General features: G+C 38.5%; 6 protein-coding genes across 6 annotated transcripts; 3 read left to right on the top strand and 3 right to left on the bottom strand.

Annotated features, from left to right (window-relative positions):
• Positions 1-2,494: 2,494 nt before the first annotated feature.
• Positions 2,495-5,251, top strand: AK88_03125 (uncharacterized protein; the record flags this gene model as incomplete). The annotated part of the gene is made up of 1 exon (XM_012480747.1): positions 2,495-5,251. The coding sequence occupies one exon, from the start codon at positions 2,495-2,497 to the stop codon at positions 5,249-5,251; it is 2,757 nt and encodes a 918-aa protein (XP_012336170.1).
• Positions 5,252-5,750: 499 nt separating this feature from the next.
• AK88_03124 (ribosome-associated GTPase EngA) lies at positions 5,751-8,144 on the bottom strand (the record flags this gene model as incomplete). Its single annotated transcript, XM_012480746.1, has 1 exon — positions 5,751-8,144. One exon carries the CDS (start codon positions 8,142-8,144, stop codon positions 5,751-5,753), a length of 2,394 nt encoding a protein of 797 aa, XP_012336169.1.
• Positions 8,145-9,565: 1,421 nt separating this feature from the next.
• Positions 9,566-12,730, bottom strand: AK88_03123 (uncharacterized protein; the record flags this gene model as incomplete). Its single annotated transcript, XM_012480745.1, has 1 exon — positions 9,566-12,730. The coding sequence occupies one exon, from the start codon at positions 12,728-12,730 to the stop codon at positions 9,566-9,568; it is 3,165 nt and encodes a 1,054-aa protein (XP_012336168.1).
• A 1,643-nt stretch (positions 12,731-14,373) lies between these two features.
• Positions 14,374-16,430, top strand: AK88_03122 (uncharacterized protein; the record flags this gene model as incomplete). Its single annotated transcript, XM_012480744.1, has 7 exons — positions 14,374-14,728; positions 14,869-14,900; positions 15,180-15,348; positions 15,479-15,565; positions 15,872-16,004; positions 16,140-16,199; positions 16,328-16,430. The coding sequence occupies 7 exons, from the start codon at positions 14,374-14,376 to the stop codon at positions 16,428-16,430; spliced, it is 939 nt and encodes a 312-aa protein (XP_012336167.1).
• Positions 16,431-17,344: 914 nt separating this feature from the next.
• AK88_03121 (uncharacterized protein) lies at positions 17,345-17,764 on the top strand (the record flags this gene model as incomplete). The annotated part of the gene is made up of 1 exon (XM_012480743.1): positions 17,345-17,764. One exon carries the CDS (start codon positions 17,345-17,347, stop codon positions 17,762-17,764), a length of 420 nt encoding a protein of 139 aa, XP_012336166.1.
• Positions 17,765-19,033: 1,269 nt separating this feature from the next.
• AK88_03120 (uncharacterized protein) lies at positions 19,034-22,201 on the bottom strand (the record flags this gene model as incomplete). Its single annotated transcript, XM_012480742.1, has 1 exon — positions 19,034-22,201. One exon carries the CDS (start codon positions 22,199-22,201, stop codon positions 19,034-19,036), a length of 3,168 nt encoding a protein of 1,055 aa, XP_012336165.1.
• Between the last annotated feature and the right edge of the window lie 298 nt (positions 22,202-22,499).

The raw sequence follows: 22,499 nt of genomic DNA, 5'->3' as shown, positions 1-22,499 counted from the left end.
CAAAAAACTGCGCTAACGTCAAAATAGCGTTAACAACATATAGAAAACAGGTAGAGTTACAACGACGGTGACGTTCCCAATACCCGTGGAATTGTACGTTCAAATTATTTGAAGCAATTTCGTTAAAGCCCTCCGTGGGTGCGCATATACGTATGCGTAAATCCCGCGCCTCTGCTTTTCCCCCGCATCTCCGTTGCCTTCCCATTTCTGGCCTTAACATATTTAGAACTACCACAAAAAACACTGAAGTACAAGGAAGGACATAAAGAATAAATTATATGTCAACAAAATAAGTTGCCTTTTTAGTTGCAACCACTCGGTGCGACGCGCAAGCGAGCGAGCGAATTAGGTGGACATTATATGTTGCACGTAGCATTATGCGTTGTTTCCTACCCGGTATAAAACATGCATTATTACATATATATATATATATATATATAAATAAAGGCAACAATAATATAGGTGACAAGTGTTTCTGTCAAACGTTACACCCCTTCCACTACACCTCAACTTCACGTCATCCTTCCATATTCATTCGTGCTATCCGAAGTGACTAAAAAAAAAAATATTTTTTTTTTTTTTTTTTATGTTTTGTTCTTCTCTACGCGAGCAACATCGTGTAAATTTGACGTTTGAAAAGGTCGTAACCATTTTGCAAATGTGACCAAAGGGGCCTCTTATTAATGCTCGTGTTATGTAGAAAAAAGGCATGTTAGTAAAATATAAATTTATTTAAATATGCATTTAATAGCGGTGGGCATGATTGTAACTTGTATTGGTTATATGTAGGCCATATTGTGCATACTAAATATATGCATTTATTTGTACGCTTGATTATGATTCACCCCCCTTTGTGGTGTATTATGAAACTTGCAGGAAGCGCCTTTTTTCATTTTAGCAGAATAAAAAGAGGTGTTTGCATTTTTAAATGTGTTCCTTCCCTTTCTTAAAAAAATTGAAGAAACACACCGCTGAAAAAGTGCAACCCTTTGAAGTTAAAGATACAGGGAATATTAATGTGTTGTTAACTATGTGCATATGAGTCATGTACGTCGTTGTGCCCTTTCGTTTTCATTCCCTGTGAACAATTGGAATAGCAAATAAAATTTCCTCGGTGTGATATAAAATGAGGGAGCATGTTATACTGGAAGAAAACAAAGAATATTCATTTATGTTAGAAAAGAACATAATTATGCAAATATGTATGGAGCAGCAGAAATGATTAGTTGTAGTGTTGTCCTATAGCACAGTATACTATAGCTATTGGGGGAAAGAATGTTACAGTTATGACAAAAGGTTTCTTCCCATTAAAAGGCATTTGATGTGCTGTGTGGTTTTGCGTGTCCACCTCGCTTCAATTTTGCCTTCTTTTCTGCGTTCAATTTTGCGTTCTATTTTACGTACATTTCTCCATTTTTTTCTTGTTTTCCGTTTGTTTACTTTTTTTTCCCAGTGGGAACGGCATTTTCTAGCCAAAATGACACAAATTTCCCGCTCGTTCATTAAGGTTCAAACGAGAGGAGAAAACAAAAACTCAAATTTACATTGAATACATTTCCACACCTGTAGAAGCGTTGGTTTGAAGGTGACAATATGTGTACACGTGTGTACCTTTGAAAAAACCTTTTTTAAAATTGCTTCCACAAAAGATAAAGGTCAAGTAAAAAACACCTTCAATTTATGTGTGTTGATTTAGAGACTTTTTTTTTTTTTTTTTTTTTTAAATGAACAATGTTGAAAAATTGGCAAGGTGTTAACCTCATTTTTGTAAAAAAAAAAAAAAAAAAACAAAAAAGCAAAAAAATTAAAACAGCTATAAAAAAAAAAAAAAAAAAAGTACACATTCGCGTATGTATTTACATCAGTTAAATGACAAATTACAATCAAAAAGTGTAACAAATTCTATATGTGTTCAAACGGGTGAAAAAGGCAAACTTTTTTTTGTTCAGTTATATATGGATCACGCTAGGTGGAAACAAACAAGCGCGCACACATGCTTGACAAAAAAAAAAAAAAAAAAAAAAAAAAAAAAAACATCGAAAAGGTTATACCATAGTGTAGGTTAAAAATGCACAACTTGTAAATTTATTCTTTCGAACATTTTTTTCAAATGGTTAAAACAACATGAAAAAAATACTCCTATATGTGTTGACAAATGTGTAAACGTCTCATGGGAATAAGAACAACCATTTTTTTTTAGCTATTTTTTTTGGATGGCCTTGTTCATTTCGACTTCTTTACATTCGGTCTATTTCATTTTTACCAAAATTTGTGGCGTTCATTTGACGCGCATTGGATGAGCATTCCGTGGGGCCATTTATTTCTCACCCTCATAGCAGTCAGTTTGCCTTGCTTTGTGATCTCCATTGTATAATTTTGTCCAACGCTGGATAACTCAACATAGCGGTCCTTCCCATTGACAACGAACGGATGGAGAATTAAAAAAAAAAAAAAATGATTAATTTTGAGCCGAGTAACAGCAGTGAAAAGAGAAATGAAAAAAAAAATACACGAATTCAGCTGCATAAATTTGGATGAAGAAAAAAGAGAAGAAATAAATGATATGCTAAAAAATTTAAAAAATGAAGAGAGAGATTTGTGCTTTTCTCTGTTAGACTTTTACTTTCTCAATAAGAAATTTAAGTACCAACATCTGCGGCAAAGTCTGGAGATAAATAACAATGTCAATGAGTACATCAATTTGAAGCTTCTGCGGAAGGAAATTATCCCCAAGGATGCATCCTTCAAGACGGAGCAAAAAAATAGAGAAATGCTTGTGCACAACAAGTTGAACAACCAAATGGCGGAGGCTTTCCTGAAGGAGAGGAATGACCTGAGGAAGGACAGCCAAAGCAGCAAGCGTGTTAGTAACCATTGCTCCACAGAGGGTGTAATCAAAACAGAAGCCGCTACCATAGGGAACATGGATTTTCCACATGACCTCCCCACCATGTGGAGGACAAACGATATCATAGGAACATTTAACCCTGTGTATAATGCGCGAGATCAAATAATGAATGATAATTGTATTGACTCGATTCCCACGATAGATATTTTTTACAACTCCTCAAAATTGCTTACCATACAAACCGTGTTTGAGCCAATCAGTAATTATATATACCTGTTACGGCTGCTTCCCAAGTTCTGTCTACCGCTGTACGATTCAGGAATATTGCAATACGCATGTGAAGACCCGATTTTAAATCCTAAATTAAGAGGATTAGAGATATCCTACAGATTACTAGTGCATGACATTTTATTTTATGCCTTTTTTTCATATTTGTCAGATTTGCCATTTTGGGCCAAGCCACCGATTGAACTTCTCCGAATTTATAATTACGAAAGTTTATACTCGTTTAATGATTACGAGTCGGAACACACAGAAAGGCTTGTCTTTCACAATATAAAAAACATTTTGTACAATTTTCCAGACACGCTAAATAAAATTGAATTGTTGTATCCAAAAAATTATTACATCACAATATTTCCCAACATTTATTTTAAGAACATCATTGAGTTTTTAAAAAGTGAAAAATTCAAGTTAAAAAAAATTGTAGTTGTTTTGAAGGGGAAAAATTTCATTGATGAAAAAATGATACACCACATCAAAAGTAACCTTGAGAATTTTAGAGGCATGACAACGGAAAATGTGAAAAAAGAAATACACCACAAATATTTTCCCTCCAATAATGGAAGAAACAAAAATGAAACAATAAGATACGACACCAAAAGTGTAATAGATGCCATTAAAAGGTGTCATAATTATGGTGAGGATTTTTTCTCTCTTGCCAGGGGGGGAGTTGTACCCACCACAAATGAGAGAACAAGATGCACATCAAACTGGAAGGAACGAAAGGACATATCAGCAGGGGGTGACCAATTGGGAGTGGAAAAAAATCATCAAAGTGACAAACATAACAGTGCGCTTGAGCCCATTCGCAGCAACGGCGAATCGAGTGGCACTTCCCCGGATAGCACATATCCAAGTGAAAACAACAATCACGCACATAATGAAAGCACAACATGTAGTAATTATATCATGCGGGGGGAAAGGACACCAATAAATGGCCCCGGGGAAGGCATCTCCAGTGGGCCGGAGGAGTCAAGGGACACCCCCAACAGTGGCGACAACAGCATCCGCAGCAGTGGAAGCAGTTGGAAGAACTTCCCCTTTGAGGACATCAACATAAACGACAAAGCAGATCAGCAAAGGAGCCATGTTGATCAATATGATGGCAACCAAAATGGAGAACAATGCGAACGCTTAAGCGCTAGCGAACAAGATAGCGTTGAAGATAACTCCTTTAGGAAAAAAAACCAAATCGATATGTCCGACAAGTACAATATAGATAAGTCCGTGTACAATATGTACTACCAGCAGGAGAACAGCGGACAGGAGGAACATGGCTCCATGTTGGAGAAAACAAGATCCCAAAATAGGCAGTGTAGCAACTCGTCCGAATCGTCATGCAGTGAAGATGACGAAACGGACGATGAAAACATTGATGGGTTTTTTAAAACAAAAAAATTAAAAAGTACAGTGTATGATAAGGACAACTTTTCGTTTTCCAAATTTATGAACAAAATTATAAATTACGAAAAGATCATTGACTACCTGAACAACGACCCGCAACGCCAGGAAAGCGAAGACTCGAAGATCAAGTTTTATATTAAATTGTTGCTGTTCGAGAAAGCTAATTCGCCATATGATGCGAATGGATGGACAAATGTCAGTGATGAAGAAGATCAGGTTAGAAGCACTACGTTTGTGTCGGACAATGGGCATAGCGACGGATCACCACCCCTGGGGGAGGATTCCTCCATTCGTACCAATGTTACAGTGTCACCTACGGATGACGATGATAATCTCTCGGGGGCGCACCAACGGACGCAAAGAGACGGGGTCACCTCGTCTAGCGCTACCCTCTGTTCCTCTGTCCCGGAAGGTACTACCATGGGAGGAAATAATAACAACGCTGCGGAGAGCACTCAGGCCTCCCTATCCCTAAACAACCAAAACGTGAACGAAACACGCACACAGGAAGGGGAAGCAGTTTTGAACATAACTGAGGATGACCATGTGGAAATTTCATCGGATTATATCAGTAATCTTATACGGAATTTACGCGAAACTTACGGAGCCACTAATTTCTTATCCTTCAGCAGCAACGAAGGGGACGCCCACAACGGTACCTTTAATTTAGACGATGTGCAGGATTCGCAAACAAGGTTGACCTTTAACTTTAATTAGAACTGAGTTATGGCCATTTGCATAGGGGAGTTCATTTAGCGAGTAGTATGGTAGTGTGTGGACAGGCGCTTTTAAATGTTTGTCTGTCATGTCTACACATTAATGGTCCACTTTTGTTTTTTCTTCCTTCTTTGGGGATTCGTTTGTTAACCCTCCGTCACCGATTATTCCTTCCGCGCCTTTTAATTTTTTTTCTTTTTTTTTTCACCACGTGGTGTGTACACGTACAAGTACAAAATATAGCATAAGCGTAGGGTCATTTTTTCTTTAAAAAAAAAATATTTGTTTTATTAAGTTCATGAGCTTTTTTTTTTTTAAGTATATTTTTCCGTGTGCATATGCATAACAAAATTTGATGTTATATTTGGAAAAGCGGCATGTAAGAGAAAATATGTGTCCATGTGCATCTGGTGGGCCTCTTTCCATGGCATGCTAACAACACAGGTTAAGTAAGCCTTGTGCCGCTTACCTAAGTGTAGCAGCGCTTTTGACTAGGGTTTTACCCCTGGGACTTTTGGCTAGCTTGTGTCTTTAAAAAGTCCTTCTGTATGGCCTCAATATCTAGGTTGTACTTATCCGGGTTCTTGACTTTCTTAATAAGGTATCTTTTTTTCTTCTGTTTGTAGTAAATTCTAATAGGCGTGCCCCGTATATTGAAGCTGTCTCTTATTCTGCTTTCCAGATATTTTGTGTAATTTTCATAAGCACACTTTTGAGAATTACAAAAAAAAACAAAACCGGGAGGTTTAATATGTGCCTGAAAGGCATAGTAAATGTTTAGCGACTTGTTCCTGATGGGAATTGGAGGTCTAAGAAGTAGAGCTTCCTTTATAACATCATTCAAACTGTTTGTGTTTATTTTTCTTGTGTACTGCTTATACGTCTCTTCGGCATTATCGAATATGTTAAGCAACCTTTGCGACGTCTTTGCAGATATGAACAAAATGTTAGCAAAATCAACTGGCTTTAAAAGATTAAGAACATAATTTTTGGTGTCATTGAAAATGTCATTTTTGTTATATATCAGATCCCATTTGTTGCAGCAAATTATACAGCTTTTATTTTCCTTCACAATTTTTCTTGCTATATTTATATCATGTGAGCTGATGCCATTAAAGGAGTCAATGACGAGGATGCAGACGTCACTACGTTTGATAGCCTTTTCAGTTCTATTAAATAGTAAGTATTCATATTTTGTTTTTTCGTTAAAGGGGACATTCTTTTTCCTTTTTTGTATTCCAGCAGTGTCAATTAGTCTATAAATCCTATCGCTGTCTTTAATCTTTACTAACACGTCAATCGAATCAACAGTGGTTCCTGCTATCGGGGAAACGATGAAACGATTACAGTTGAGGATTTTATTTAATATACTTGACTTCCCTGTGTTTGGTTTTCCGATAAAGCTTATGTTTATGGTGTTTTCTTCATTTTGTTCTTCTTCCATTTCGTTTATCTCCACTTTTTCTATGTACTTGATGCACTCGTCTAAAATTTCGGTCAGCCCATTTCCATGGATCCCACTGCAGGGATAGGGCGTTCCGAACCCTAGTTCCCAGAAGTTTTGCGCCTTCACATTTCCATCCTTGTACGACTCGCACTTGTTCACGCATACTATGACTTTCAGCATGGCTTTCTTCAGTCCCTCATTTTCGTGTTCTTCTTCTACTTCTTCCTCATTCGCTTCTTCTCCCCTTTCTGCGTTCATCATGTCAGCGCCATTGTGAGAGCTTCGGGACGTCGTGTCCGTTTCAGACTTGTTCAGTGCGGACACTTCGGACTCATCCTCCGATGTGCTGCTACCTTTCGGTGTGTCCTCCGGAGAGAGTTTCCCAACTTCATCATGGTTAACCTGGCCGGCCCGCTTCTTCCGAGTGGCCATTTTACTAATATACTCGTTTTTAATGTACTTCCTGAGGAACCTGCATATCTCGAGGTCCATGGGATGGACACCGTTTATCCCATCAACGACGAGCAACACGACTGAGGACTCCCTAAGCGCTAACAAAATTTGATCTCGTATTTGCTTGGAAAATTTTTCATCTTCGAATATGAGGCCACCTGTGTCTACCACCTCAAATTTGTAACCATCCCAATCCACCTCTCCATAAATTTTGTCTCTTGTGGTACTTTCTCCTAGGACGATGCTACCCTCTTGGAACTTCCTCGTCAGTCGGTTGAATATGGTCGATTTTCCAACATTCGGTCTCCCTATAATAGATACCAGGGGTAGGTTTCTTATGATTTTTAGGTCGACGTCTTTTTTTTTCCCTTTCCGTTCTTGATGCGGTTCGCGCAGCTGTTCGATAGACAGGTCGCGGGTTTCTTCTGTATGTGCTTGGGCACTTTCCTCCCCCTCTTCACCTTCGTTTTCTTCGCCCTTCTGTGCCTCTTCCTCAATTCTCATTTGGCTTGCATAATCTTCTCCCTGCTCGCAAAACGCTCCCTTGGTCTGCTCCTCCCTCGCTGCGATTTTTCCTATATGGCGTTCCCAATCTTGCGCCGTATCACTCACAAAATGGACATCCTTTTGGTGTCCCTTTTTCCTCTGTTCATGTTCATCATGATCTGCGCTCCCATGCTCATTGTCCACCTCTTCTATCCTTGTCTCCTTAGCGAAGTCATTTTCTTGAGTTCCCCTCACCTGTTTGTCTGTTTGATCGTCTATATTGGTACCTTTGTGTGTAGGCTGCCCATTTTTAGCGCTACAATTATTTCTTAAATTTCCCTCCTTGACGAATATTTTAAAACGGTAAACATTCTTTTTCAGTTTATTGTGTTCATTTAAAAAGGGGACATGAGAGGAATAACTCAGAGGGCAAAGATTCTTCTTCTTTTGTACCTTGTTCTGAAAAAATAAATTACTTACATCAAGATGATGCACAATTTTAATCATGTAACTATTGCAAAATTGTAAGAGGGAAAAAGTAATAATTGTTAAGAGGAAGGAAACTTTTAATATCATAATAAGAATTATTTATTATGATTTTTTCCAACGTTTCAATTTTTACGCGCCCGGGTGTACACTTGTGAATGTTGGCGCCTGGCTGATGTAGCTACTCATGTGTGTAAATAAACACATTTTGCGGAATGCTACTTCTGGGATATAATGCTCGTATAAGGCATGCGTTTCCACATAACTTTGTCTCCTTCATTTCAGCATGGAAGAAGATAAGCTGTAAGTACAACGCCGTTCTAAGGGGGATGAAGTGTGTATGGAGGGGGAAATGAAACCCTCTGGAAGTTACCACATCGACAATGCGCCAAATTTAAGCATTGTGGAAAATGTGTTACATTTTTTGTTGCCTTACATTTCACAGTCAGCAGAACATGTGGATGAAAATGACCCGCGCATGTATGTCACAAAAGAGGAGGAATGGCCAAATGAGAGGGCGCGCGAAAATTTAACATAATAAAAAATTAGGTACAGAGTATTGGTTTGACCATGTCAACATGCGTGCATAAATTGGAGGGAGCAAAATGGAGAATGAAAACTCACTCGTTCTTTAACTGACCCTTAAGAATCCCTAATCATACCAAATGGAATTACTTAAAATAGCAATTTTAATGTTACCGATGTGCAGACGCCGTTTCGTTAAGGGTTCAAAAAAAACACAGTGGGCATGATGGAAATACGCAGGGAACCTTCCATGATGCGTAGGGCACGTGATATCATTTTTCTTTTTTTTTTTTTAAGTTTTAAAAAATGTCCGAAACTTATACCTCACTATTTTGACAGTAAAAAATAAATTTGTCAATTTATACTATTTACGTTAAGTTCGAATGTTTTTTTTTTTTTACTGGGAAAAAATTAAAAAGTTCAAAAATAGATCAAATGGGACAGCAAATTTGTTATTCTGCAAAAATGTCCGCAACGGAACATACGCAGGTAACGGTTAATGTTTAAAAGGGCGGAGTATGTATGGTAAAATAGTGGTCAGCTACTTCTTTGAAATGCACTAGGCACAAAACGAGAAGAAGGCGGCCTACACAGCACCTACACACAAGGGGATTGACACACGTGTATATCTGCACGAGTGCACAAAAAGGGGTGTATTCTTTGAATGGGTGTCCAAAAAGCGCAGTGGATGCGCCCTTTTGCACATCACTTTGGACATCTCCCAACTGTTACAATGTTCTTCACCTTTCCGTTTCAAGTTAAAATGGAGAAACTTGTTCCTTTTTTTTTTTTTTTATTATACCCCCTCCTACATTGGGACATTTTTTCCATTGGAGCGGGCACAAAAATATATAAGTGTACTTAACATGCCTGTGAACATTTACAAAGAAACAGACTTGTTCCCCCCAAATGACGTATCAAATATTCTCCATGTTATTCATCAGTTTCCTTTTTTTCGATTCAGTCACTTGTTTTCTTTTCTCCTTCTCATAGGTAGCTTTTCTCTTAGCTTGTTCCGACGTGATGCACTTTTGTTCCTTACTCCCCTGATTGTTGTTAACCCCCTCTTCTTTTAATTTGTCAAATTCGTTCACATTTTTATCAAAAATAAAATCATCGGCAAAATCGATTATAAGATGTCTTCCATACAAATGGGTATGCTGTAGTGATTCTATCGCTGTGAGGCATTCATTTTTTGACATAAACTCAACAAATGCATAACCTCTACTTCTGTTATATGCATTTTTAGGTATTCTGACACTTTTGATATTTCCAAATGCAGAAAATAATTTCCTTAATTCTTCTTTCGTCACTTGGAAGGCTAAATTTTTTACTAGCAACTTTTTGCTAATTTTTTTTTTTTCCTTAACTACCTCTTTTTCTTCATTATTTTTATTTTTTTTTTTTTTAACTCTGTTACGAGAAAGACTCAGCTCCAGTACATGTCCATCCAGAGTTGTTGCTGTCAACTTTTTGATGGCCTCAAGAGCTAACTCTTTGCTTTTAAATTCAACAAAACCGTATCCTTGAGACATCAATTTCTGTTCTGGCGCTTTTCCCTTTTCGTGATTCTTGTTCGATATGGCCTTCTTGCTCTTCACAATATTGCAGGTTATAAATCCTTCCAATTTTTCGAATAACTTTTTTAGGTCTTCTTCCTTGGTATTGAAGTTCAGATTCTTGATGTAGATGCTGGCGTGCGTAATTTCTTCATCACTAGACTCGCTTTCGCTATAGTGTTGTTGCTCCTTGGGGGCCGCTTTCTTTTCAGACTTTTTGACTTCATCTTTGGCGGGTACTTCTCCATCCTTCATCTCCCCCTTGTTACTGCTGCCATCGCCATCCTGGTCTCCCTTCCTCTCGAACAGGTTCATGGGGGCCCACTCTAAATAGAGTGGCAGCTTCTTATACCGTATGTACGAGTTCGATATGAAGGCCTTTTTGGCGTTTTCTGCTTTTTCGAACTGCAGTATGGCTATATTGTTATAGGGGGAAAAACTAACTTTGCTCAACACACCATACTTCTTAAAAAGGCTTATTACTTCCTTTTGGTTTGTTTGAATGCACAAATTCTTTACTATTATGGTATCATCACTCCGTTTGTACTTCACAATTTGATTCACACGGCTGGGTTCCTCCCCAGAAGGGTTATCTCCGTCCGCTTTTTTTTCCGTTTCTCCACTCGGTTCTCCACCCTCGTCCTTCTTTTTATATATCTGCTCGAAAGCCTCCAAGTAAATCCCTTCCTTCTTTATCCACTCCTTCATTTTGTTAATTATGTATGTCTCCGTTAGGGAAACATTAACGGCAATATTCCTGTCCTTTATATTTAGTATAGAATTGGGGCTACATTTATTTTCCTTGCAGAAACTGTGAATGCTCGAGTTTATGTCTGTGTAGAGAATATTCCAAATGTTTTCATTTTGGCAGTTCCTCTTTTTTTGAATTTCCAATATTTTCTTATATGATGTTTTTGAATCATGAGATAATTTAATGAACACATTATTTTTTCCTTTATCTGCATATTCATAGTCTCCCAATTTTTCTTTAGCATATTTAACGCTTAATACTTTTCCCCTAAAAATGGCATTGTTTAAGAAATGCTTGGCTCGCTCGCAGGCGCTGGGGAACATAAAATTGACGAAGGCGTATACCTTTACATTTGTAAGGTCACTGTTGACGATAGACTCGTTTCTGTTGCTTCCGTCTTTATTTTTCCAATCTGCACACTCCCCATCGGCTATTTCTGTGTCTTCCCTTTTCATCATACCACTGTCAGCTTCATCCAACTTTTTTTTTTTTTTCTTTTTTTCCCTCTCCTTTTCGTTTACAAACGAGTCGTGGTTTTCCTTCAACAGTTTTATAAAAAAGTCATCACTAGATTTGTTGTTTTTTTTCTCATTCAAATTTAGGGCAACTGCTCCTTTTTTTACATTCTTAAAGACCTTCACATCGACGACGGGGCCAAATCTTTCGCACAGATTCTTTACGTCCAGTTCGTTTACGGGAGGCATGTTAAAGATAATAATTTTCCCGGTGTTCATATTTTCATCATCCTCCTCGTCCAGGGCATTATCCGTTTTTTTTTTTCCTTCCTTTTCGTCGCTGGACAGATTGCTCGCTGTACTCGTGTCGTCCTCGAATAGACGATTCTTTTGGGCACTTTGATCTTTCTGGTCATTTTTGTCGCAGTGGACATTTTTATCACTTTCCTCCCCTTTCGAGATTTTTTTCAGCCAATCTAGGGCCTTTTCCTCCTCTTCCTCTTCCTTTTCTACGTCACTTTGCGCGCCATCGCTTGTATCAGCATGGGCAGCATCATCCCTATTGCCTTCCTCATCAATGTACCCCTCAGCATCAGCTGTGCGTGCCTTCTCCGCTGGTTCCAACCGTTCGCAGGGGGTTTCCCCACTCTCAGAGTTATCTCCTTCCATTTGTGTTTTCTTTTTTTTCTTCTTCTTTTTCTTCATCTTCTGCTTCTTGTCATCCTCCCCAACATCCCCTTGATCCGGTTGCTCATCTAAGAATATGACGTGGCTCCTTGTGGTGCTCATCCCGGCTTTGGTTTTCTTGATGGGTATGGTTTTGTTGACAACATTTTCATTTTTTACAATTTGCACAGACTTGTCTTTCTTCATTTTTTGTATGTCCGCTATACGTTTAAGGGCATACGAACTGGCGTTTCTGCTCTGCTGTGCATTTTTGGAAATAAGTGGAGAAAAGGCATCTTCAACGACAATTTTGCTAGTATTAATGTAGGTGTTATTAAAAGATTTTTTAAAATTTTCACAATCTGTGTTGTTAATAAAACCTATGAAGCAAATTTTTCTGGACTCAAAAAATTCTTTATTTTTGACAAGTTTTTTTCTCTTCATAATTTTTATATCTGTTATTTTAAATTCATAATTCCCTTTCATTTTAAAAAAGTGTTTTTTTAAATCCATTTCGTTCATATACTTTGGGACATTTTTTATGATCAATCTTGTTTTGTCATAGTTTGATTCATTTTGGAAGGGTCTATTGTTGCAGTTGCTGTCGGCCGTGTCCACGTTGCCGATGCTGGTCCTGGCGTAGTCCATCATTGTGGCTTGCTGTGGGTAAAAGCTAGCCTAATAGAGTCTCCACCTTAGCACAAATATATGGGCTAAAAATCCATATGGCGCATATATTTACGTGTTTTTTCAGTGTAGAGATATACTTGAATATTTTTCATACATGTCCCGTCCCACTGGTTAAGTCCGTTCCTACATGAGGGCGTAAACTCCTGATTCGTACGATGGTATATAACTTCGGAATGATGTTTTATTTGACTTTCCTCCGTCAACTACGCTTCATTCGGAATTTTTCATCGTTTTTTCCTCGTCTCCGCAAAAAAACTGATTAGCTGGATGATACATTCATAACATTTGCTGACTAAAGACTACAGCATTCTTTTTAACAAAACAGGTCCCTCTGCCCCAAAACTGGTGTATACCCAAATGGGGGTCTTCACTCAAACAATAATAAATTGAGGGTGGTACACGTGTATATATCCCTAGTTTGGGAAAAACATGCCCTATTGGAACTGCTTGCAAAGAATATGCAATGCAGGAGTTAATTATACGAGCAACAAAAAAAAAAAGGGTAGAAAACAGGATTAAATTTACATGTCAATATATAAAAAACTTAACGTCACCTAAATATAATACATGGACCCTTTTGTTCTTTCACAGACTTGCGCGGAAGTTCTTGGTTTCTTAAAAATTGAGAAGCTTGCAATGTGGTACATGTGGTAATCCTACAGGGGAAAAATTGAACCGCTTGAATATTTTTTTTTTTTTTTTTTTTTTTTTACCGCGTTAAAGTGCATACGTTATTTTATGTAACAACGTGATGTAGTTGTTCGCAATAAGTTTCACGTAAACTTATAATCGCCTTTCTTCGATTCCACTTTTTTCATGTCACAAATGAGTATCCCTTTTTGGAAAAGCATAATTATGTCTCACTGTACGAATAATAATGGTCTTAATGTAAGCACGATTTGACTGAACAAATTTGTGGTTGCACAGAAAATGATAAAATATAATAAGCGAAAATGAACAATTTGGAGTTTTCTGTCCTTCCTTTTTTCCTCTTGTCCCTTATGCACGAAAAATCAGCCAATGGCAATAACCGCATTTGTACTCGCAAAAGTGGACCAAAAAAAATGCCATTTTTGTTACGCATATATTGGAAGAAATGTATAGGCACATGGTGACGGAAATGTTGGTCCCGTTTTTTTTTTTTTTTTTTTTCGCATAAATGTATAGTAGTGTATACATTATATCCCCAATAATGAAAAAAAAAAAAAAAAAAAAATTAACAAATGGTTTGCAAAGACTGGCTAAGGTAGGTTCTTTAAAACTCCCATTTTTCAGCGCAACGTCTGATCAATCTTTCGCACTTTATCCATGTCTGACTCATTTTTCGTTTTTACGAATTTGTCACATTGCGACGGCTACAACATCATGCATGCGTAGCGATGAGGCTATACCGCATTTACGTGCACAATGCACACGTCCTGTACATAACGCCTGCAGCGCGTTGTACCACATTTATTCAGTGATTCATTTATGTGTGTACGTATCTAATCGCTCATCCGCTCGACTGCTCATGCGCCCGTCCACCTGTCTACTTGCCGACTCATCCACGCGTCCATTTACCCACCTGCTTCACTACACCTGTTGCTAACAAATGGCCGCTCAAAATGCGCGACGACGTGGACGTGACAAGTCTACTGGAAAAATACACTCTGAATTTTCTTACATCCCTACTGGAGAAAAAGAAAGAAAAAAAAGTTTTGTCAAAAGGGAAAATTCTTGACATGACAAGACTGTTCTGCATCATCGAAATCGTTTCGAAAAATTTAAAGGACAATATGCATTCCACATTAAGACAAATATTTTACACAAACCCACAGTTGTTCATGTCGCAAAAGGTTTCAAATGTAGCCATTGGAAGGCTAACAAAAATTATAAAAATTCCTAGAGAGTTGTTAAACATTTATAATTCCCCCAAAGGAATAATCAGAGGAAATATTTTCCTCCGGGAAAAAAATTCAAGTAAAATATAAAACCGCGCAACGATGATTTTATTTTCCGTCAATCTCGTCTACACAGATGGCATCTTATAAGTGCTCATTTATATATATGGGCACAGAACACTCTTCAACTAAAGCACTTCCAACTCCTTTTCGCTTTAGGCCCATGGGTTGACTGCATGAGTATTTTTGAAGTCCGTCAAAGGGAACATATACCACAAAAGCCGTTGAATATGGCCGTACCAACCAAACGCACACAACGCATGTCTACACATGTAGTCAATGCAGTTAATTAGTGACATGCTTACTTCCCATGTTATATGTCGCTCAACGCATTACATACATTTTCTCATTTTTCACTTCATCAATTTTGAACGCACATTTTATCCTACGTTGTACTCCCGTTGTGTACCGTATGGTTTATGCTCATTTTCGCATGCGCAAGGGCATTCCCTCCTTCACACCTTTTTCAGACAAGAGGGCATTTTATATGCCCCTTTGGAGTTTCCGATATAAAAATTTCGCCTGATGTGAAATATGTTCTAATAGTAGAAAAGGAGACGATTTTTTTTAGGCTACTTCAATCGGATTTCATTTCGAATTATGGGCCCTGCATTTTGATTACGGCCAGAGGGTTCCCAGGTTGGCACTATCGGACATGACTCCGAGGGGGAGGTGCACAGACATATGGGAACGCATGTATGTACGCGCCTATGCACATATGATACATGTATATATGTGCACACCGTTCCGCGTGATCCCTCTTTTACAGACCTTAACACCAGGCAACTACTTTACGAAATCCGTAGATGCAACAAAGGCTTGAAGATTTTCTGCCTCACCGATTACGATGTTTATGGTTATTTCGAGTGGGATGCGTAGAGAAATAGGCACGCGGCAGTGTCATTTCGCTCCTCTTCGTATCGTTCTTCTATAAGCGCTGCAACGCATGCGTTCAGGCGATAACATTTTTTTATTTTCCTCACAAAGGTCTAAGCATAGCGTTCACATATACCTCGAAGGTGGAGTCAAAAGTTTACTGTTAAGATGCAATGTGTTGAAAAAAAAAAAAAATAATAAAATAAAGGACGATTTTTTTTTTTTTGGTAATGATGCAAGACAATATATTCCTTTTTCCTTATCATCCCATTCTTCATAAATATAGACGTAGACGACGTATCCATTGATAATTTATGCTGGGTCAATTTGTTCCCCCCGGAGGAAGGGGTTCAAAAACAAGTTTTAAAAGACATTGACATAAATAAACTGACCTTAAGGGACATCCGGATGTTGGACAAGTGGGGATTGGCATAATTTGCATCTTCCCTCATACATGGGGCGATCGCATAGACTGGACACCAGTGGGAAGTAGCAACGCGTTATGCAGAATGGTTGTTCCTATTTTTTATTTTCCCCATTTTTCTACCTTGTAGCTTTTGCGAGACAGTAAAAAGTAGCCGCAAATTCCGGTCCTCTGAAATTATCGCTTGGACGTAAGGGGGAAAAAAGGAAAAAAAACGCATGCGCGTGATGAGAAGCAAATGAGGTGGGTGGTTATGATCTGTGTGGACATTCCCCACTTCATTTCTCCTTTTCACGCTTTTTTTTCCCCCCCTTGAAGGGAACACGCTAACCAAATGAAAACTTCCGGCGTGAAATACGAAGTAGATGCAATCCAGGATATTGAGAAACATTTGAGCATAAGAATTGGGGAACTCCTTTGAGTGTGACGATGACAAACAATTGCACACACCCCCCGTGGCATACAGTTGGATGAGCGCCAGGGGATTCTCAATACACGCTTATATGCACATCCATGTGTCCACCGTTTTGCTTCATTTTTTTGTTTTGTTTCCCACAAAGGGACATGCATAAAAGCGCGTCATTCGTTGCTTACGTAACACACACTTTTGGGTATGCCATTTTTTGATCCTACTATTTGTGTCCTCGAAGTACTAATCACCCCGCTGACAATCCACAAAAACACGCCATATCTGCAACTTTGAAATAATCACCGCAGAAGTGCACCCATGTATAATTCCAAGTGTAAAAAAAAAAAAAAATGATAAAAAAAAAATTAAGAATTAAAAAAACAAAGTCATAGGTACACGCATATGCAGTGTCGTGGATGATATGCCCCTCCCCCGCATATAACAAAAGCAGCCGACCGATAAATTAAGAAACGAAATATGCGCTTGTAAATTTGAAGCATAGAAAAATATGGATGGTACGAATTCTCAAAAAAAGGGGGCCTCAATACATTATTTAACATGATAAACCCTCCTCTTATGATTAATTCCTGTACGTTGAGCTCTCCAGAAAAGTTCGATCCTTTCATCTGAGCAAAGGTTTCAAATGCCTCTGGACTAGTGGTCTTCACTATTATGAACCAAAGCAGGATAATAGTGCTGTGGCACTTACTGGGCAAAAAAAAAGTGAAATGACAGATAGGCGTAAGTACACATACAAGCTTATCTACGCGCATGTATATTTACCCGCACGGGGGTGAACGACGTATCGGAAAGAAGGAACACAGGTACACATGTAAAAATATAAAAGGATGGTATACAGAACGACGGAAGGAAGGATACTCCCTTTTTTTTTTTTTTTTTCTTTCTATTCACTTGCAGTTTATACTATGTTGAAAAACTGCTTGGAAAACTTAGTCCGATTTTCTCACCAGTGTGTAAGACATTGTTGCAAAAATAAAAATGAAGTGTTACTAATAAAAAGATTTTCCTTTGCCACGAACGCAATTTGTATGGGACCCCACAGAGGTAGCCTTTTGAGTGGCTTTTATTTCCCCCTTTTAAAATACCATTTTAACTTTATGTTAAAGAAGCAAATAAGCACAAAGCGCAGAAGGTACTTTAAAATTAGAAAACACCAGAAAAAAAAATACAAAAAAAAAAGAATGGGTCTGTCTACCATTCCTTGGATCCCAACCAAAGAGAAAGTGAGGACGTATAAACTGCCTCGGCAAAGCAGACTTATAAATAAAAGATTCATGCGGGATAAGAAGGGTGGCCGCAGGTATCGTCTGAAGAAGCAGCGGTGAGCGCAAGTGGCTTCTTGGTGGGTGCACCGCGGGGGGTGGATGATTATTATTATTTTTTTTTTTGCTTATCTTTTTTTGAGTAAGCGGTGCATAGTTTTGTCCTTCCCCCTTTCATATTTTGTTTCATTTTTTTTTTGTGCAAGCAACATAGGAAGGAAGGAGATTTCCTTTTTTCCGCGTCCAACTAAGAAACATAAAGTGGTGGTTCATTCACGCGTGTTTTTATATAGCACGCCAAGTCCACCATATTGCTGTGCCTTTTTCCGTTTCTAACTCGTTTTTAATTCGGCACTGTGTATAGGCAGGTTGAAGCTCCTCACCCACGTGACACATTTTAATAGTCAAATTAAACTTAAAACTGAAAAAACAATGTTGCAGAGTTGCGTCTAATAAGATTTGTGGAAAACCTACTGCGACGTAAAAGACATTGATAAAAAAAATAAATAAAATAACGAGTGACAACTTTAATTATAAACAGGTGAAAGAATAAAACAAAATTATTTCAAAGGGGTGCGTGTATGCGCAAAGGGGGAAATGGACGGGGAAAGGCTAATGCGATATCGCATCGGCGAAATGCAAAAGCGGTGACCCAAATGCAACGACGCAAACACGCAGGGGAAAAAAAAAAAAAAAAAAAAAAAAATTCAAAGGGCGAGTGCAAATGCAAATGCGAATGCAAATGCGAACGCAAAAAAGTCATAAAAAAAAAACTTAACAAAACGTTTAAACAATGCAATTCATAACGAAAAGGACAAGGAACAAATGTTTTCATTCATATATTTTTCGGATAAAATGAATAAACTGAAAACATAAGTTCCTACAAATATGCACAAAAGATTATCCCATGTGTAACAGAAGTACATATATCTCTGTTTTTAATTAATAAGGCACATAAAATGGGGGCATTCCGCCTCGAGTTTCGTTGAAGGATGCCATGTTGGTGGTGTGTATTTAACTTTTCCTTTGAAGTTCAAACAGAATATGCTGCATTTCAAATTACATTATTTTCGTTTAGCTTGTGACACGACGCCATAATATAGCACTAACATGATCTTCTCCCTGTATCTGCAGAATTTCCTTTTCGCCATTTTACCGCGGGAGGAGAATACTGATGCAGCCCACATGTATATAATGCCAAAGTAGAGTAGCCCTCAGTCAATACATTTCATTAATAGCCAAAGGGGGGCCTGCAGTGCATACTGAAAAAGGTACACTTGCACGCATATGATATGATGTGGCTGCTTACCTAACGGTATATGTGTCTTCACCCTACTTTGTCGCCTTCTTGGCTAATATCTGTGCCCTGAGAGTCTTCATTCTGAGAATAACTTCCTCCAGCGTCCTTGTCTTTATCTCAGAGGCCACTAACTGGAGCCTCTCCTTTTTCGGTAAAGACGCAGGATGCTTCATGAGCGCTTGTTCCAACAAGTACTGCTCTTGATGTGTCCATGGCCGCTTCACCTCCGCGTGGCCATTTAAATTATTTGTCAAATTTTCTGCCGATTTATTTGTTAATTTATCTTTTTCCTCAGCTGTCATTTTTACATCCCTCTTATCTAAATTGTCATCAATTTTTTTCATCACTCCTTTATTTTGATTTTTAAAATTATCAAAAGCAGTTTCTTCAAAGTTTCTGCTTAAATTTTTTAACGTTTCATTTTCGAACATTTCTTTCGTCTTCTTTATAACTTCTTTCACACTTTTGGTTTTTATAAAATTGGAAATCAGGTCCCATCTGTTTCTGGTCCCCCCTGGGTAGGATTTCAATGCCTTCGCAAGTAGGGAAACTTCCTGGGCCGTCCATTTCCCGCACGTGTTACTATATTCGTCATTTTTCTTTTTGTCATTTTCGGAAAGGTGAGCACTTCCCTGTTCATTCATTAGCTTTACATTTTCGCTAACCTGTTGATGCACCGGGGAGGGGCTACTATTCATGTCTCCCCCTTCTGCTACGGGTGCATCCCTTTCGGATTTGTTCCTTGTATTGGTGCCTTCCTCGGAGTTCTTTTTTTGTTCCTTTTCCATAACACGGGTAAATGGGTCCACGTATTTTTTAAATATCAAAATTAACAACTCGATTTCTTTGTCCCCCAGTTCTATGTTTTTCAGGTGACCTATAAACCCGGTGGTTCTGTTTCCTCCACCGTCGTTGCTGTTCTGTGTTTGACTGGCCGTTTGACCCCCCACTTGATTTACCGTTTGGCTAGCCACCTGCTTGCGCGTCGTGCTGCTTGCCGTGCTACACGTAGTACTGCTCATGGTGTTGTTCCGCATGTCCATGTTTTCAGAGGGGTCCCTCTTGGAATGATCGCCGTCGGGCAACTCCGCATTTACTGCTTTGTTCTCATTCTGTTCGCCTTCTCGTTTTTTACCATTGGGGTGCATTTCCACTCGTGGCCCATTTCCCCCTGTTTCGATTTTGCTGTGATGCACGTGGTTAACTTCACATGGGGGGCTGTCAAAGGAGATGTTGCTATTCATCACTCCGTTTTGCTTGTCCTTCTCTAAGAGATAGTTATCCTTATGATGGTTCATGCTCACCCTAGCGACATGCCCGTTTAACATGTTGTTATCCTCCTTCGTCGTATAGTCTGTGCCATCTGGGGAGCCCGCGGCGTAGTTGGACGGGCCAGCATCGGCACATTCGTGGGGTTCCTTCCTCACTGTGTTATTTGAATCCTGCTTGGCAACTCCATTTGTCCCTACCATGTTAGTGGACCCATTTTCATACACATTATTTGTGTTAATTAGGGCACTTCCCTCACTCTTTCCCTGTGCAATGTGTGTTGAATCTGTCCCCCCTTGTGACTGCTTACTAACCTGGGTATCGTTGGGGACACTCTGTTTTTCTACAGAAAGGGGATTCCCCTTGTAAACGTTAAAATTGAGAAACACATATATGTCGTCTATAAATTCACACAAGGTTTCAAACGGCATAAGGGATAATTTTTCCTGTACTAAATCGGCGTCTACAAGTTTTGCTAACTTTGTTAAGCACAGCGATTTAATATGGTGTTTCCAAATTTTGACAGCTGCTTTGTTGTCCTTATTTTTTTTATCATTGCTTTGTTGGTTTGGTGGGCTCTCCTTTTCCATTTCATTTATGGTTGCATCTGTTCTTTTCTGTTTTTCCAAAATAGACAATTCTTTTTTCTTTTGTTTCTCTAATTTGAGTCTCTTATTTTCTGCAATAATTCTGGGGTCGTTATTGTAGGCTAAATCTACCAATTTGATAATTCTTAAATTTTCTGCCTTGGAAGCCTTTTTTTGGATTTTTTTATTTTCTCTTTCCATCCATCTCCTCTCCTCTCTACACTCCGCTTCCTCATAGTTGTACTCATTTTGATATGAGAAATCTCTCCAATTCATAAAATTATACCAAAAGTCGTAAAAATATTTTACATTTTTTATATCTGTATGTTCATCTCCTATATCTGGCACTGGTTTTTTAGCTGACCACTTGGCATTTCGCTTAAAAACTGGTCTGAGGAATTCATAAAAGTTCGGGGCCTCCTCTAACTCTGTCAGTGTTGGAATGTATTCATCAAATGGGATGGAACTGTCATACTGTTTTCGAAGTGTCTTGTCTGACAAGACGGCGTAGGAATCTTGAATTTTTAAAAACATGCTTTTTTTTTCTTCTGGTGTTAATTTTTCTATGTTGTATTTCTCCATGTAATACATAAAGTCCTTTTCGTTCTTCTCATGGCTTCCATGTTGCCCTTTTGTCTTAGCATTATCATCGTTTCTGTTACCGTCTTTCCCCTTCTCCCTTTCCTTCTTCCTCTTTTTTTCCTTTTCCTTTTGATTTAAAAAGCTCGTGCCTTTGTTCTTATCAGGATGAAATAACAATATAAGTTTTTTGTAAGACGCTTTTATGGTCTCTAAATCATCTGCCTCCTCTACACATAAAACCTCATATACATTTATATTATTGTTTATGCATTTTTTCACTAAATTGGAGCTTTTCTTATTGTTTGCCTTTTCCTGTTTCTTCTTATTTGTACTGTCCATATTGTTGGTATCATCATATTCATCTTCGTAATTTTTATCTCTGTTATTTTTCGTGGACCTGTCTTTGTTGTAGTCGCCACCCTGATCCCCCTCGCTATGGAGTTCCTCATTCTTTGACTTAAGATTGTTCAAGTAATCTATTTTATCTTTATAAAGAAATATCTCCTCTATCGGGATGTGTTTATCTTCCTTGGCCTTTTTCTTCTTCCCTTTTAATAGAGCAATTTCGTACTTTATATAAAACATAAATCCCGCTGGCTCAACTTTTTTCTTTCTTATACTTACACTATGATGGGTGGAGATGTAAGGTAGGCTATTAACTTTGCTAGCATAATCCTCTTCATTTTTCGCGTTAATATCTTGTAGGCAAAACTGTTTTTCTTCGCTCTGTGTGCATGCATCTTTTGGTAATATGTCTTTCATTTTGTTCATTCGAAGAGGGTAACCGACAGGTAGAATATTATGTGGGGAGTAATGAATAGGTTTTGTGGGTGAACTGTCAGATGGACTGGAACACAGCTCGTCGGACGGCTTCTCTGTTGAATTGCTGGATGTACAAATTGGTGCTCAAGTTGCTAGCGCTGACTTGGGTGCCAGGTGGGGACTTATAAATTCTTTTAAATTATAAGTGGTTACCCCAGGATCGCTCATGCGCGTGGGAATACATACATACACTTGCGCAAATGCGACGAGCTACACGCGTTTGGCGTCAACACAGGTC

The sequence above is a fragment of the Plasmodium fragile genome (genome assembly GCF_000956335.1).
Source record: "Plasmodium fragile strain nilgiri unplaced genomic scaffold supercont1.34, whole genome shotgun sequence".
NCBI lineage: Eukaryota > Apicomplexa > Aconoidasida > Haemosporida > Plasmodiidae > Plasmodium > Plasmodium fragile.
The sequence above is the reverse complement of the archived record's forward strand: the minus strand, read 5'-3'. Positions and strand labels throughout refer to the sequence as shown.